The 14,779-nt window shown below is 53.3% G+C and overlaps 1 protein-coding gene across 1 annotated transcript in view; it reads left to right on the plus strand.

Annotated features, from left to right (window-relative positions):
* Positions 1 to 6: 6 nt before the first annotated feature.
* The window catches only part of LOC142481561 (uncharacterized), a 30,019-nt gene continuing 15,246 nt past the window's right edge, over positions 7 to 14,779 (plus strand). Inside the window, exons 1-3 of the mRNA XM_075582941.1 lie at positions 7 to 455; positions 9,412 to 11,485; positions 12,548 to 14,578. Of these exons, the coding sequence (XP_075439056.1) occupies positions 9,503 to 11,485; positions 12,548 to 14,578 (4,014 nt within the window). The 5' untranslated portion in view covers positions 7 to 455; positions 9,412 to 9,502. The remainder of the gene's footprint in view (positions 456 to 9,411; positions 11,486 to 12,547; positions 14,579 to 14,779) is intronic.

The raw sequence follows: 14,779 nt of genomic DNA on the forward strand, positions 1-14,779 counted from the left end.
GGGGTACAGAAGATCAGTGAAGCCCACCTAGCATCACCAGGAGACAATGACCCCAAAACACAGACAGTTCAAAGCACCCCCAAAATCCGCTATGAATTCATCATCACCCTGACCAAAGAGGGCAGCAGGGGAGGGGGGCAGCGCCCTGGGGGGGCTGCCCAGGTGCCAGGCCGGGGTGTGAGGGAGGGTTTAGGAATCCCCGAGCAGGGAAATGCCTGGGTGAGAGAGCAGGAACCGGCAGGACCGGATCCGGAGCTGTCACTCTGTGAGGAGGAATCTCAGGCATGCAGAGGACACGGGGCGGCTCCTGCACAGGTGACAGCTCAGACACACCCGGTCACAGGGCTGCAGGTGACACAGGACGGGACCCGGGAGCTGGCAAGAACCGGAGAAGAGCCTCATGAGCAGAAGGAGAAGATCTCCAGCGAGAGGAGAGGACAGTCCTACCGCGACAGGTGAGGAGGGCAGAGGGGCAGGTGCACGGAGGGCAGGTTCCAGTCTGGGAGAGGGGGGAGGGAGAGTGAGAGAAGGGGGAGGGAAAGTGAGAGAAGGGGGGGGAGAGTGAGAGAAGGGGGGGGAGAGTGAGAGAATGGGGGGGAGGGAGTGAGAGAAGGGGGGGAGTGAGAGAAGGGGGGGGAGGAGAGTGAGAGAAGGGGGGGAGAGTGAGAGAAGGGGTGGGGAGTGGGGAGTGAGAGAAGGGGGGGTGAGGAGTGGGATAAGGGGGGGAATGGTGATTGAGAAAAGGGGGGGAATGGGGAGTGAGATAAGGGGGGAATGGTGATTGAGATAAGGGGGGGAATGGGGAGTGAGATAAGGGGGGAATGGGGAGTGAGATAAGGGGGGAATGGGGAGTGAGATAAGGGGGGAATGGGGAGTGAGATAAGGGGGGAAATGGGGAATGAGAGAGGGGGGAATGGGGGAGTGAGATAAGGGGGGAAATTGGGAATGAGAGAGGGGGGAATGGGGGAGTGAGATAAGGGGGGAAATGGGGAATGAGAGAGGGGGGAAATGGGGAATGAGAGAGGGGGGAAATGGGGAATGAGAGATGGGGGAAATGGGAATGAGAGAGGGGGGAAATGGGGAGTGAGAGAGGGGGGAAATGGGGAATGAGAGAGGGGGAAATGGGGAGTGAGAGAAGGGGTGTATGGGGAATGAGAGAGGGGGGAAATGGGGAGTGAGAGAAGGGGTGTATGGGGAATGAGAGAGGGGGGAAATGGGGAGTGAGAGAAGGGGGGTATGGGGAGTGAGAGAATGGGGGTATGGGGAATGAGAGAGGGGGAAACGGGGAGTGAGAGAATGGGGGACATGGGCAGTGAGTGAAGGGGAGGGGGATGGGGAGTGAGAGAAGGAGGACATGGGGAGTGAGAGAAGGGGAGGGGGATGGGGAGTGAGAGAAGGAGGACATGGGGAGTGAGAGAAGGGGAGGGGGATGGGGAGTAAGGGGAGGGTGGATGGGGAGTGAGAGAAGGTGGGAGTGGGGAGTGCGAGAAGGGGAGTATGGAGAGTGAGGAAAGGGGGGAAAGGTATAACGTGGAAGAGAGAAACTAGGGTAAGAGGCAGAGACAGAGGGGAGAGGAAGAGACAAGAAAGAGAGAAAACAAGCCCCAGCATGAGGGGAGAGAGAGAGAGAGCAGGTTTCAGCCTGAGAGGGAGGGTGGTGAGAGACATGGAGAGAGGCAGAGAGCTGTGTGGGAAATACAGATAGGGAGGATATTATATTATATTGATATGTCTTGTACTGAGGGTATAGGGCAGATACTGTGTATAGGGAAGAATGGAAACTAGTATATCTGTAGGATAGCATGTATATAGGTCTTATAGGATATTGGTTATTGGGTGTAATGTATGGCAATGTATTTGTAACATAACATGTATCTAGGATACTGGGTGTATAGAGTGATATATATATAAATATATAGGATATTGAGTATATGAGATAATGTATCTATATGGTGATGCATTTGTGTAGGGTTCTGGGTATATAGCATATATATATATATAGGATACTGCGCATATATTATATTGGGTATATAAGATAATATATCGTAGGGTGATGTATCTGTACTATAATGGGTATGTAGGATACTGAGTATATATAGGATATTGGGAATATGTAATATCGGGTATTCAGTATACTTCTCATATAGAATGTTGGGCTTATAATATAATGTATCTGAAGAGTGATGTATCTGGAATACACTGTGTCTATAGGATAACTTTATTGCGTTATTTATCTGTAATATAGTGTGTGTAGGATAACCTATCTATAGGGTGAAGTATCTGTAATATAACGTGTTTGTAGGATAACGTATCTATAAGGTGATGTATCTGTAATATAGTGTGTGTAGGATAACGTATCTATAAGGTGAAGTATCTGTAATATAGTGTGTGTAGGATAACGTATCTATAGGGTGTAGGATAACGTATCTATAAGGTGATGTACCACAAACGCTGAGGTTGTTTGAGTAGAGAGAATGGGGTAAGTGCTATTGGTGTATGTGCTGTTGTTATGGATCTGCCCCAGGAATCTGCTCGCACCGGGGAGCAGGTTTCGAGCAGAGATACTTTGCACCTCTGCCCTGCACACGGCACTGACCTATATATCTATTTCCAGCTCACAGACTCACCCAGTGACCGTGCGGTGCAGACCTTGTGGTGGGAGGTTCGGCCCGTGTAGTGGGAGGTTTGGGGCGTGTAGTGGGAGGTTTGGGGCGTGTAGTGGGAGGTTTGGGGCGTGTAGTGGGAGGTTTGGGGCGTGTAGTGGGAGGTTTGGGCCGTGTAGTGGGAGGTTTGGGGCGTGTAGTGGGAGGTTTGGGGCGTGTAGTGGGAGGTTTGGGCCGTGTAGTGGGAGGTTTGGGGCGTGTAGTGGGAGGTTTGGGGCGTGTAGTGGGAGGTTTGGGGCGTGTAGTGGGAGGTTTGGGCCGTGTAGTGGGAGGTTTGGGCCGTGTAGTGGGAGGTTTGGGCCGTGTAGTGGGAGGTTTGGGCCGTGTAGTGGGAGGTTTGGGCCGTGTAGTGGGAGGTTTGGGGCGTGTAGTGGGAGGTTTGGGCCGTCTGGGTTGGTAGTGGGAGGTTTGGGCGTGTAGTGGGAGGTTTGGGCGTGTAGTGGGAGGTTTGGGGCGTGTAGTGGGAGGTTTGGGGCGTGTAGTGGAGGTTTGGGGCGTGTAGTGGATGTTTGGGCGTGTAGTGGGAGGTTTGGGCCGTGTAGTGGGAGGTTTGGGCCGTGTAGTGGGAGGTTTGGGGCGTGTAGTGGGAGGTTTGGGCCGTGTAGTGGGAGGTTCGGGGCGTGTAGTGGGAGGTTCGGGGCGTGTAGTGGGAGGTTCGGGCGTGTAGTGGGAGGTTCGGGGCGTGTAGTGGGAGGTTTGGGCCGTGTAGTGGGAGGTTTGGGCCGTGTAGTGGGAGGTTTGGGGCGTGTAGTGGGAGGTTTGGGGCGTGTAGTGGGAGGTTTGGGGCGTGTAGTGGGAGGTTTGGGGCGTGTAGTGGGAGGTTTGGGCCGTGTAGTGGGAGGTTTGGGCCGTGTAGTGGGAGGTTTGGGGCGTGTAGTGGGAGGTTTGGGCCGTGTGAGTGGGAGGTTTGGGGCGTGTAGTGGGAGGTTTGGGGCGTGTAGTGGGAGGTTTGGGCCGTGTAGTGGGAGGTTTGGGCCGTGTAGTGGGAGGTTTGGGGCGTGTAGTGGGAGATTTGGGCCGTGTAGTGGGAGGTTTGGGGCGTGTAGTGGGAGACTTGGGCCGTGTAGTGGGAGGTTTGGGCCGTGTAGTGGGAGGTTTGGGCCGTGTAGTGGGAGGTTTGGGCCGTGTAGTGGGAGGTTTGGGCCGTGTAGTGGGAGGTTTGGGCCGTGTAGTGGGAGGTTTGGGGCGTGTAGTGGGAGGTTTGGGGCGTGTAGTGGGAGGTTTGGGCCGTGTTGTGAGAGTTTTGGACCTTGTAATCTCCCATCACTGCTCTATCAGCAGAGCCATAACTGCCCAGAGAGATACAAAGTCCAGTGGGCGTGTGAGGTCAGTGGCACTGCCTCCTGATACACCGGCCTGTAGGATTTTGTGCCCCCGCCCCGGCTGCATTTAAAGGTTTGTGGTAAAGTAGGTAGCAGACGATTCAGAGGGGGCCGTCTGTGTCATGTGCACAGGGAGTGTAGCTGGAGCATGTAAGTACTGCGTAGGGTTAAATGTACGCTGTGTACAAGGTCCCAGGGTGAGATCACTGTCAGCTGAGTCAGGTACAACGTGTCTCCCCGGCTGCTTCTGATCCAGGTAACATTTTAGCACTGAACATGTATGTTGTATGTGAACATTCAGCAGGAGAGATGCCAGGAGCAAGGGAAAGAATCTGATGTGGCCGCGGGTACTAACTGAAATGCATTCATACCCAGGTAATAAGGCATTAGGACCATGTGAGGAAGCAGTGCTATGCCATTAACTTCTATAGGCCCTATAGGCGCCTTACAGCTTAGCTGCACTTAGTACGCAGTATGACCCTTAACGTTTCCCGCACAGAGTAAATCCCAGGGCCCCCCTCTCCTGTAACCCTGACCAATCAGAGGCTGGCACGGGGTGAGTGACAGGGTAGAAATGAGGGTGACTGCGATGAGTGATGTGCCGCTGACAAGGAAATGATAACACTGGATGCAGAGACCAAACTGACACCTCAAATGACTCGCAGACACCAGGTCACTCAACGCAGCCTCACAGCTCAGCACACGCCTCCTCACTCTCCCACTCCAAGTCTCTCTCACTCCAACTCTCTCCCTCTCCAACTCTCTCCCTCTCCAACTCTCTCCCTCTCCAAGTCTCTCCCTCTCCAAGTCTCTCCCTCTCCAACTCTCTCCCTCTCCAACTCACTCTCCCACTCCAAGTCTCTCTCACTACAACTCTCTCCCTCTCCAACTCTCTCCCTCTCCAAGTCTCTCCCTCTCCAAGTCTCTCCCTCTCCAACTCTCTCCCTCTCCAACTCTCTCCCTCTCCAACTCTCTCCCTCTCCAACTCTCTCCCACTCCAACTCTCTCTCCCTCTCCAACTCTCTCCCACTCCAACTCTCTCTCCCTCTCCAACTCTCTCCCACTCCAACTCTCCCTCTCCAACTCTCTCTCCCTCTCCAACTCTCTCTCCCTCTCCAACTCTCTCTCCCTCTCCAACTCTCACCCACTCCCCCTCACTCCCACTCTCCCCCTCTCCAACGTTCTCTCTCTTCTCTTTCCTCTCTCTCTCTCCTCCCTCTCTCTCTCTCTGTCTCACACTCATTTTCTCTCTCTCTCTCCTCTTTCCTCTCTCTCACTGTCCTCTTTCCTCTCTCTTTCATTGTCCTCTTTCCACTCTCTTTCACTGTCCTCTTTCCTCTCTCTCACTGTCATCTTTCCTCTCTCTCTCACTGTCCTCTTTCCTCTCTCTCTCTCCTCTTTCCTCTCTCCCACTCTCCTCTTTCCTCTCTCCCACTCTCCTCGTTCCTCTCTCCCACTCTCCTCTTTCCTCTCTCCCACTCTCCTCTCTCCCACTCTCTTCTTTCCTCTCTCTTACTGTCCTGTTTCCTCTCTCTCACTCCTCTTTCCTATCTCTCACTCCTCTTTTCTCTCTCTCACTCTCCTCTTTTCTCTCTCCCACTCTCCTCTTTCCTCTCTCTCACTCCTCTTTTCTCTCTCTCCCACTCTTCTCTTTTCTCTCTCTCATTCTCCTCTTTTCTCTGTCTCACTATCCTCTTTTCTCTCTCTCACTCTCCTCTTTCCTCTCTCTCACTCTCCTCTTTCCTCTCTCGCACTCTCCTCTTTTCTCTCTCTCACTCTCCTCTTTCCTCTCTCGCACTCTCCTCTTTCCTCTCTCGCACTCTCCTCTTTCCTCTCTCTCACTCCCTCTTTTCTCTCTCTCACACTCCTCTTTTCTCTCTCTCACTCTCCTCTTTTCTCTCTCTCACTCTCCCCCCCGTACACTTTCTCACTCTCTCACTTTTCCCTGTCTCTCTCCTCCATTGATGCCTGCTCATTGCAATCAGTTTAGAGAGTGCGGTTACTGGCGCGTGAGACCTCTGCACAGATTATATACAGGCTATTTGTACATACAAGAGACAAACACACTCATTTTCACTGTGATAAACACACCAGAACAGGTTCCCTTTGAGCGACATGCCCTGACCTGATAAACCAGCGCCTCCTTATCGGCAGGTAATTAGTTATCACGCAGGATGGGCTGCGGTTCTTGGCTCGGCGCCTGCTCTCTGTGGCTCCTCCCAGGCTGACGAATGTAACTTGTCCCCTGTGCCTAGTAATTTCTATACCCAGCTCCTCTCCTGCCTGCCACATGATAACCCGACTCCTCAAGTGCAGTGAACCTCTCACAATGCAAAGGGTTTAACCCTTCACTGCCAGGGGGGACTGCAGTGCAACTGTTATTATGTCGCTCTGCATGCTATTATAATACTTTGCGTGTTATTATATCACTCTACATGTTATTATATCACTCTGCATGGAATGACATCACTCTACATGTTATTATATCACTCTGCATGGAATGACATCACTCTACATGTTATATGACTCTGCATGGAATGACATCACTCTACATGTTATATGACTCTGCATGGAATGACATCACTCTACATGTTATTATATCACTCTGCATGGAATGACATCACTCTACATGTTATATCACTCTGCATGGAATGACATCACTCTACATGTTATTATATCACTCTGCATGGAATGACATCACTCTACATGTTATTATATCACTCTGCATGGAATGACATCACTCTACATGTTATTATATCACTCTGCATGGAATGACATCACTCTACATGTTATTATATCACTCTGCATGGAATGACATCACTCTACATGTTATTATATCACTCTGCATGGAATGACATCACTCTACATGTTATTATATCACTCTGCATGTTGTATGTAGGTATACAGTGGCGTATGTAGACATGAGCGGGCTCTGGGCAACATTTTTCTATTGCGTTGGTCGCGCCTGCGCATGAGCAGCCGGCAAGTGCCGATCGCGCAGTGCGTGGTGGCAAGTGCACTTCGCGCATGCGCAATCGGCAAATGTGCCGGGACAAATATGGATTGGTCACCCTATAGAGCGGGCCTTCAAGAGCGCGCGCCCACAGGCTTTGCCTGGGCTATAGTTACGCCACTGTATGTGTATCTTCATTTATATAGTGCCATCCATTTACACAGCGCTTCGCAGCAGTAATACACGTGACATCATAATATTACACATAGTGGGAATAAGCTCTTCAGACATGAAAGTAACAATAGGAAAGGGAGTCCCTGCCCCGAAGAGCTTACAATAAGTATGATATCACTGCGTGCTATTATCACACTCATCATGTTATTATATTACTCTTCATTTTATGTAATCTTACTCTGCGTGTTATTATATTGCCCGGGGTGTTATTATTGCTATGTTGCTCTGCATGTCATTTCCGTGTCATTACGTTGCTCCGCGTGTCATTACATTGCTCTGCGTGTCATTATGTTGCTTTGCATGTTATTATATTGTTATTAAATGGCTCTGCGTGTTATTTTACGTTGCGCTGCGTGTTAGTTTATGGCTCTGCGTGTTATTACGTATCTCTGTTTGGTATTATATCTCCGCGTGTCATTACATTGCTCTGCGTGTCATTACGTTGCTCCGCGTGTCATTACGTTGCTCCGCGTGTCATTACGTTGCTCCGCGTGTCATTACGTTGCTCCGCGTGTCATTACGTTGCTCCGCGTGTCGCTCTGCGTGTCATTACGTTGCTCTGCGTGTCATTACATTGCTCCGCGTGTCATTACGTTGCTCCGCGTGTCATTACGTTGCTCCGCGTGTCATTACGTTGCTCCGCGTGTCATTACGTTGCTCCGCGTGTCGCTCTGCGTGTCATTACGTTGCTCTGCGTGTCATTACGTGTCATTACGTTGTCCTGCGTGTCATTACGTTGCTCCTCGTGTAATTACGTTGCTCTGCATGTCATTACGTTGCTCCTCGTGCAATTACGTTGCTCTGCATGTCATTACGTTGCTCCGCGTGTCATTACGTTGCTCCGCGTGTCATTACATTGCTCCTCATGTAATTACGTTGCTCTGCGTGTCATTACGTTGCTCCGCGTGTCCTTACGTTGCTCCGCGTGTCATTACGTTGCTCCTCATGTAATTACGTTGCTCTGCGTGTCATTACGTTGCTCCGCGTGTCCTTACGTTGCTCCGCGTGTCATTACGTTGCTCCGCGTGTCCTTACGTTGCTCCGCGTGTCATTACGTTGCTCCGCGTGTCATTACGTTGTCCTGCGTGTCATTACGTTGCTCCTCGTGTAATTACGTTGCTCTGCATGTCATTACGTTGCTCCTCGTGCAATTACGTTGCTCTGCGTGTCATTACGTTGCTCCGCGTGTCATTAAGTTGCTCTGCGTGTCATTACGTTGCTCCGGGTGTCATTACGTTGCTCTGCGTGTCATTACGTTGCTCTGCGTGTCATTACGTTGCTCCGCGTGTCGTTACGTTGCTCCGCGTGACGTTACGTTGCTCCACGTGTCATTACGTTGCTCCGCGTGTCATTACGTTGCTCTGCGTGTCATTACGTTGCTCTGCGTGTCCTTACGTTGCTCTGCGTGTCATTACGTGTCATTACGTTGCTCCGCGTGTCATTACGTTGCTCCGCGTGTCATTACGTTGCTCCGCGTGTCATTACGTTGCTCCGCGTGTCATTACATTGCTCCGCGTGTCATTACGTTGCTACGCGTGTCCTTACGTTGCTCCGCGTGTCATTACGTTGCTCTGCGTGTTAATTTGTGGCTCTGCAATGTCTTTCCAGTCCCTGTGGCGGACTTTGTATACCCTAGTAACGGGGCCGGGGGGGCTGGGGGGGGAGAGGGGGCTCTGAAGCTGGCGATACTTTGGGGAAGACACGAGTGAGTGTTCCAGCACTGAGTGGGTGCAGGGAGCAGCTTCCCAGCAGAGGGAATTCAGAGTTGCTTAGGATAAACCTAGAGACCCTGCAGGTTTAGGGTTAAACAGGATGACAGGAATTCAGCAAGAGCTTCCCTGTCCCCTGGTGTGACAAACACAGATTGCGCGTGTCACACCGGTTCCCGAGATATTTACCGGTAAAGGTACCGGTGTTACTTCCTGGCTTCGTGCTGGGTTTTAAATGGCCGTTCAATGGGAAGGCCGAACTGATGATGCCATAGCTTCCTATTGGCCGGCGTGACAATGGGGGACTTATTGGCCTATTTTGTTTCCCCTGGAGGATAATGAAATGCTAGTACCTTCACCATGATGTATCTCCGAAACCAGGGGGAGCCCTTGGATCAGTTCAGCTCTGGGGACCCCCAGATTCCTATTCTGCGAAAAACAAAAGAACTAGCAGCAAGGATAGATGTTCCAAGTCTGTCTTAATAGCACTTTAAACAATGCTGACAATGTCTCTTCCATCTTCTTTCTAGATCCCTCGGCTTGGAAGTTAGTGAGCAACGCTCCCTACTCGACTCTGGCTCGGAGCGGGAGGCCAAAAACCCCAGACCTGACTCCTCCAAGATGGAGAAGGATGAGGACCTCCAGAGCCATCGCAGCCGCAGCCCAAGGACGACGTCCTTAACCAGGGTGGCAGGGATACGAAACTCCTTTGAGCCCATCTGTGCACCAACCCGGAAGGGCAGGGTCTCCGGCACAGTGAAGCCCAGGATGCTGGTGCAAGGGGCTCTCCTTCCACAGCCCTACGTGAGCCATGTGAGTGGTCTGCGGAAAGTGTTTGAAGACATCGGTATGAGGGAGGAGGGCGTCCGGCACTGGGAGGAACCAAAACACAAGCCATTTGGATCCCTCAGAGGGACGAGACTCCCGGTGACCCGAGACTTGCCCAACAACCCTGAGATTCATGAGCCAATATATGCTCAAGTTTTCAACCCTGTCAGAAAAACATCTTTTGGGAGAGTGAGTGAAAATGCCAAGACTTCTGTCACAGTCCTGTCTGCCAAACCATGTCCAGGCCCAGAAGTCCAGTGCAGTGACAGTAGGGAGGAGTCTTCAGAGCCCAAGGACGGAGCTGGTACACATACTGCAATAACTCATAGAGAGAAGCATGAGGATAGTAGACAAATGAGGCCTTCACCAAAAGAACGCCTCCTGCCTCCCAGAGTCTCAACGCCGCCCCCAGAGAGGCAAAGGGATAATGTCTCAATTACACTGGGGTCACCAAAAGGCTGGAGAAAATGTGATGAAAGTCCTGTTATCCAGTCACCCAGATCGCTCCGCTTCCAGGGGGATGGGGGCATGACGGATACTGCTTCACCCTCAGGGGCTCAGATCTCCGGGGACACATTTTTCTTCAAGTCTTCCAGAGACAGCTCCTTGTGTGATATCCCGGACTCAAGGCCACCACACAGAAATGACAGGGCCAATGGCAACACAGATACTGGGTCAAGAAGGCAGAGAAACAGTAGCACCATGGTCTCTAAGTCAACAAAAGTGAGTGAGGGACAAGTTGAGAGTTCAAGCAAAGTGACTCTAATCCAGGATGGAAATCCTGTTGTCAGTGTTAGAAAGACTGAGAAGACATCGTCTGAAACAACGGTGGATAGTGAGAGACAATCTGTTATTACTGTTTTATTAAAAGAGGTCCAGAGGAGAGATAAGCAACATGTAAACTCTACAGTACTAGCAAAGAGTCGGGAACGCAAGGCGGTTGATATTGGGATCATGGGAAGACGGTTAAGAAAACCTGAAGAGAATAAGGGGAGTAGCAGGGTTATAGAGACAGTGGGATCATTAGAACAGGAACGCCCTGCAGAGGAAACCCCAACACCAGCTCAAAATCAGGCACAATATGATGAAGACTCTGCTCTTCTAAAAAACCCAAGAGAAAAGAAATCGCAATGCACCAGTTTTGTCATATTTACATCGACAGAGAGCGGCACTCATGGAGGGCGAGTGGGAGCTCAAAGAGAATACTCTGAGCAAAGGGTTATCAGTGACATAATTACAGACCCTATAAGAGAAACTGTGAAGGGTGATGCAGGGGAGCCCCCGGTAACATTAGCAGAGGAACGTGTACAGCCTGCGGAGGAATCCCCCGCAGAGTGCATAGTGAGAAACGGATATTACCCCACTTCCACTGCTGTCCTGCAGGAAAAGATACATTACCCCTTTCCTATCACCATTCCGCAGGGAAACAAGGTGCAGAGTACCCAGAACCATTGCGATGCTGCAATGACAAGTGGAAAGTCAAACAGAGATGAGATAGAGTCTAGTGAGACTCAAGAAGAAACCACAGATGATGAGCGTGAAAAGAGGCCACAAGGAGAGGAGCTCCTGACACATGCTGATCTTGGGATTATACCAACAGTAGATACGACAATCCAAATCATCAGAGGAAGAGCAATATCCAAATCACCTACAGAAAGTGCCTGCTCCGATTTGGATGAGAACTCTCGTACATTGGCACACCTGGTCCAGAATGTTGGGGAATGTGTCATCTCTGAACCTCATGAAGAAAGAGTGGGGGAAGGAGAGGCTGGGGGCGTGAGGGGAGAGGCTGGGGGCGTGAGGGGAGAGGCTGGGGGCGTGAGGGGAGAGGCTGGGGGCGTGAGGGGAGAGGCTGGGGGCGTGAGGGGAGAGGTTGGGGGCGTGAGGGGAGAGGTTGGGGGCGTGAGGGGAGAGGTTGGGGGCGTGAGGGGAGAGGTTGGGGGCGTGAGGGGAGAGGTTGGGGGCGTGAGGGGAGAGGCTGGGGGCGTGAGGGGAGAGGCTGGGGGCGTGAGGGGAGAGTCTGGGGGCGTGAGGGGAGAGGCTGGGGGCGTGAGGGCACAGTCTGGGGGCGTGAGGGGAGAGTCTGGGGGCGTGAGGGCAGAGGCTGGGGGCGTGAGGGGAGAGGCTGGGGGCGTGAGGGGAGAGGCTGGGGGCGTGAGGGGAGAGGCTGGGGGCGTGAGGGGAGAGGCTGGGGGCGTGAGGGGAGAGGTTGGGGGCGTGAGGGGAGAGGTTGGGGGCGTGAGAGGAGAGGTTGTGGGCGTGAGGGGAGAGGTTGGGGGCGTGAGGGGAGAGGTTGGGGGCGTGAGGGGAGAGGTTGGGGGCGTGAGGGGAGAGGTTGGGGGCGTGAGGGAAGAGGCTGGGGGCGTGAGGGGAGAGGCTGGGGGCGTGAGGGGAGAGGCTGGGGGCGTGAGGGGAGAGTCTGGGGGCGTGAGGGGAGAGGCTGGGGGCGTGAGGGGAGAGGCTGGGGACGTGAGGGGAGAGTCTGGGGGCGTGAGGGGAGAGGCTGGGGGCGTGAGGGGAGAGGCTGGGGGCGTGAGGGGAGAGGCTGGGGGCGTGAGGGGAGAGGCTGGGGGCGTGAGGGGAGAGGCTGGGGGCGTGAGGGGAGAGGATGGGGGCGTGAGGGGAGAGGCTGGGGGCGTGAGGGGAGAGTCTGGGGGCGTGAGGGGAGAGGTTGGGGGCGTGAGGGGAGAGGCTGGGGGCGTGAGGGCAGAGGCTGGGGGCGTGAGGGGAGAGGCTGGGGGCGTGAGGGGAGAGGCTGGGGGCGTGAGGGGAGAGGCTGGGGGCGTGAGGGGAGAGGCTGGGGGCGTGAGGGGAGAGGCTGGGGGCGTGAGGGGAGAGGATGGGGGCGCGAGGGGAGAGGCTGTAGGCGCGAGGGGAGAGGCTGAAGACGTATGGGGAGAGGCTGAAGACGTGAGGGGAGAGGCTAAAGACGTGAGGGGAGAGACTGGAGGCGCGAGGGGAGAGGCTGTAGACGTGTGGGGAGAGGCTGAAGACGTGAGGGGAGAGGCTGAAGACGTGAGGGGAGAGGCTGAAGACGTGAGGGGAGAGGCTGAAGACGTGTGGGGAGAGGCTGAAGACGTGTGGGGAGAGGCTGAAGACGTGTGGGGAGAGGCTGAAGACGTGAGGGGAGAGGCTGAAGACATGATGAGAGAGGCTGGAGACGTGAGGGGAGAGGCTGAAGACGTGAGGGGAGAGGCTGAAGACGTGATGAGAGAGGCTGGAGACGTGAGGGGAGAGACTGGAGACGTGAGGGGAGAGGCTGGAGATGTGAGGGGAGAGACTGGAGACGTGAGGGGAGAGGCTGGAGACGTGAGGGGAGAGGCTGGAGACGTGAGGGGAGAGGCTGGAGACGTGAGGGGAGAGGCTGGAGACGTGAGGGGAGAGGCTGGAGATGTGAGGGGAGAGGCTGGAGATGTGACGGGAGAGGCTGGATATGTGATGGTTATTGTGTCAACAAAGGAGGAGCCATCTGAAAATGTCAGTGACCAGTCTTCTGACATACCCCTGCAAGGACAACTGATAGAGAATACTGGAGGCTCTGTCCTAACAAACACAAGTGCCCAGCAGGAGAAATCACATGGCAGATTCAGAGAGTTCATCTATGATGTTAGCAGCTCCCAAGCAGGAGATACCCACAGATATGCAGAAACAAAGACTAGGGACCAAATCCTAGATACACCCCAACCCGATACTGGTAGAAGTAGTTCTGTGATAGGTTCAGGAGTATATGACAAACAAATAGTGGGTTCATATGCAAGAGAAGAAGTTGCTGTGACTTCCTCAGAAGGGCCATGTATGGTGACCTCAAGAGTCAGTGACTCAGAGGCAGAGGACATAGTGAGCTCTGCTGTCCAGGAAGATGTGATAGACCAGTGTGCAGTGTCCTGTGCTCAAGAAGAGCTGACACCGCTAGAACAAACCCCCCATCCTGTGCAACGCACCCAGGTCTCCGGTATGGAGGAAGTGTCTCCACCCAATGGAGTGACTGAAGCAGGCACGGGGGAGGGAGCTGGGCACTGTGTGGAGGAGCAAGTGAGAGAGTCCGCTGAGGACATGGAGGTTTGGATAAATACCCTGCGGCAGCTGGAGACCCCCGAAATAATGAGGCACCAGAGAGTGTCATGGCACCCACGCTCCTCCCCGCTATCTGTGTACGCTACCCTGCCCCCAATTAAAGAGGATCAGGGCTCTCCCAAATCAGGGGACCATGCATCCAAATGTGACCACCCTGACTTTACAAGGGGGCTGAAGGAAGAGGAGGAAGAGCTGGAGATGATTCCCTTGCAGAACCCGAATCAGCGTCCCCCAGAGGAAGAGAAGGAGAAGAAGCCAGAGCAGCCGGAGCGTAAATACTCATGGGAGAGAAGCACAGACAGGCCGCTGGAGAAGTCCTCCCCACTCGATATGATGAGGAAGCACTCTGGGGATGATACCTGCAGGAGTGCAACCTACAAGGCCATGGTCACCCAAAACCTCAGCCTCCGTCAGAGCTCGATCATCGGCTCCTTGCTGCTGTCCGACCGGCTGAATAAAACGGCAGAGAAGTCAGAGGGAAAATCCTCCTGGAAGGACAGCAGCCTACTCCTCTACAAGCCACCTGAGAAAGTGCCGCTACAATTGAAGGAGGAGAATGGGCAGAGTCCCCCAGAGAAGGAGCCAGCCATAGCTGTAAGTGTCCTGTCCCCAATCAATGACACCTCTGTGTGCGCACAAGAGGATCACCAGCCTCAGGCGCAGGGCTCCGGAGCCTCGTCACCTTCACAACTTGACAACAGAGGGGGATCAGCATCCGACCTGCTACCCAGCCCCCTCCCCTCCAAGCAGGACACACTAGTTGCCTCCCAGTTTAAAGCTTTCCCGGATGCCTGGGTGAGTATGCGTGATCTATAATATGGCCGTAGCATTGTATTGGGGTGTGCTGTAATGCACTGGGGCGTGTTACAATATATCTAATCTAACTGGCCTCTACACAATGCAACTTCCCTGCACTCTGCTTCCTTATCATTCAGGGTTTGGTGATTGATCTGGCATAATTGAGTTATTGATCTGTCATTAAACATTAGCTATCAC

Source organism: Ascaphus truei, unplaced genomic scaffold (genome assembly GCF_040206685.1).
Source record: "Ascaphus truei isolate aAscTru1 unplaced genomic scaffold, aAscTru1.hap1 HAP1_SCAFFOLD_2796, whole genome shotgun sequence".
NCBI classification, from domain to species: domain Eukaryota; kingdom Metazoa; phylum Chordata; class Amphibia; order Anura; family Ascaphidae; genus Ascaphus; species Ascaphus truei.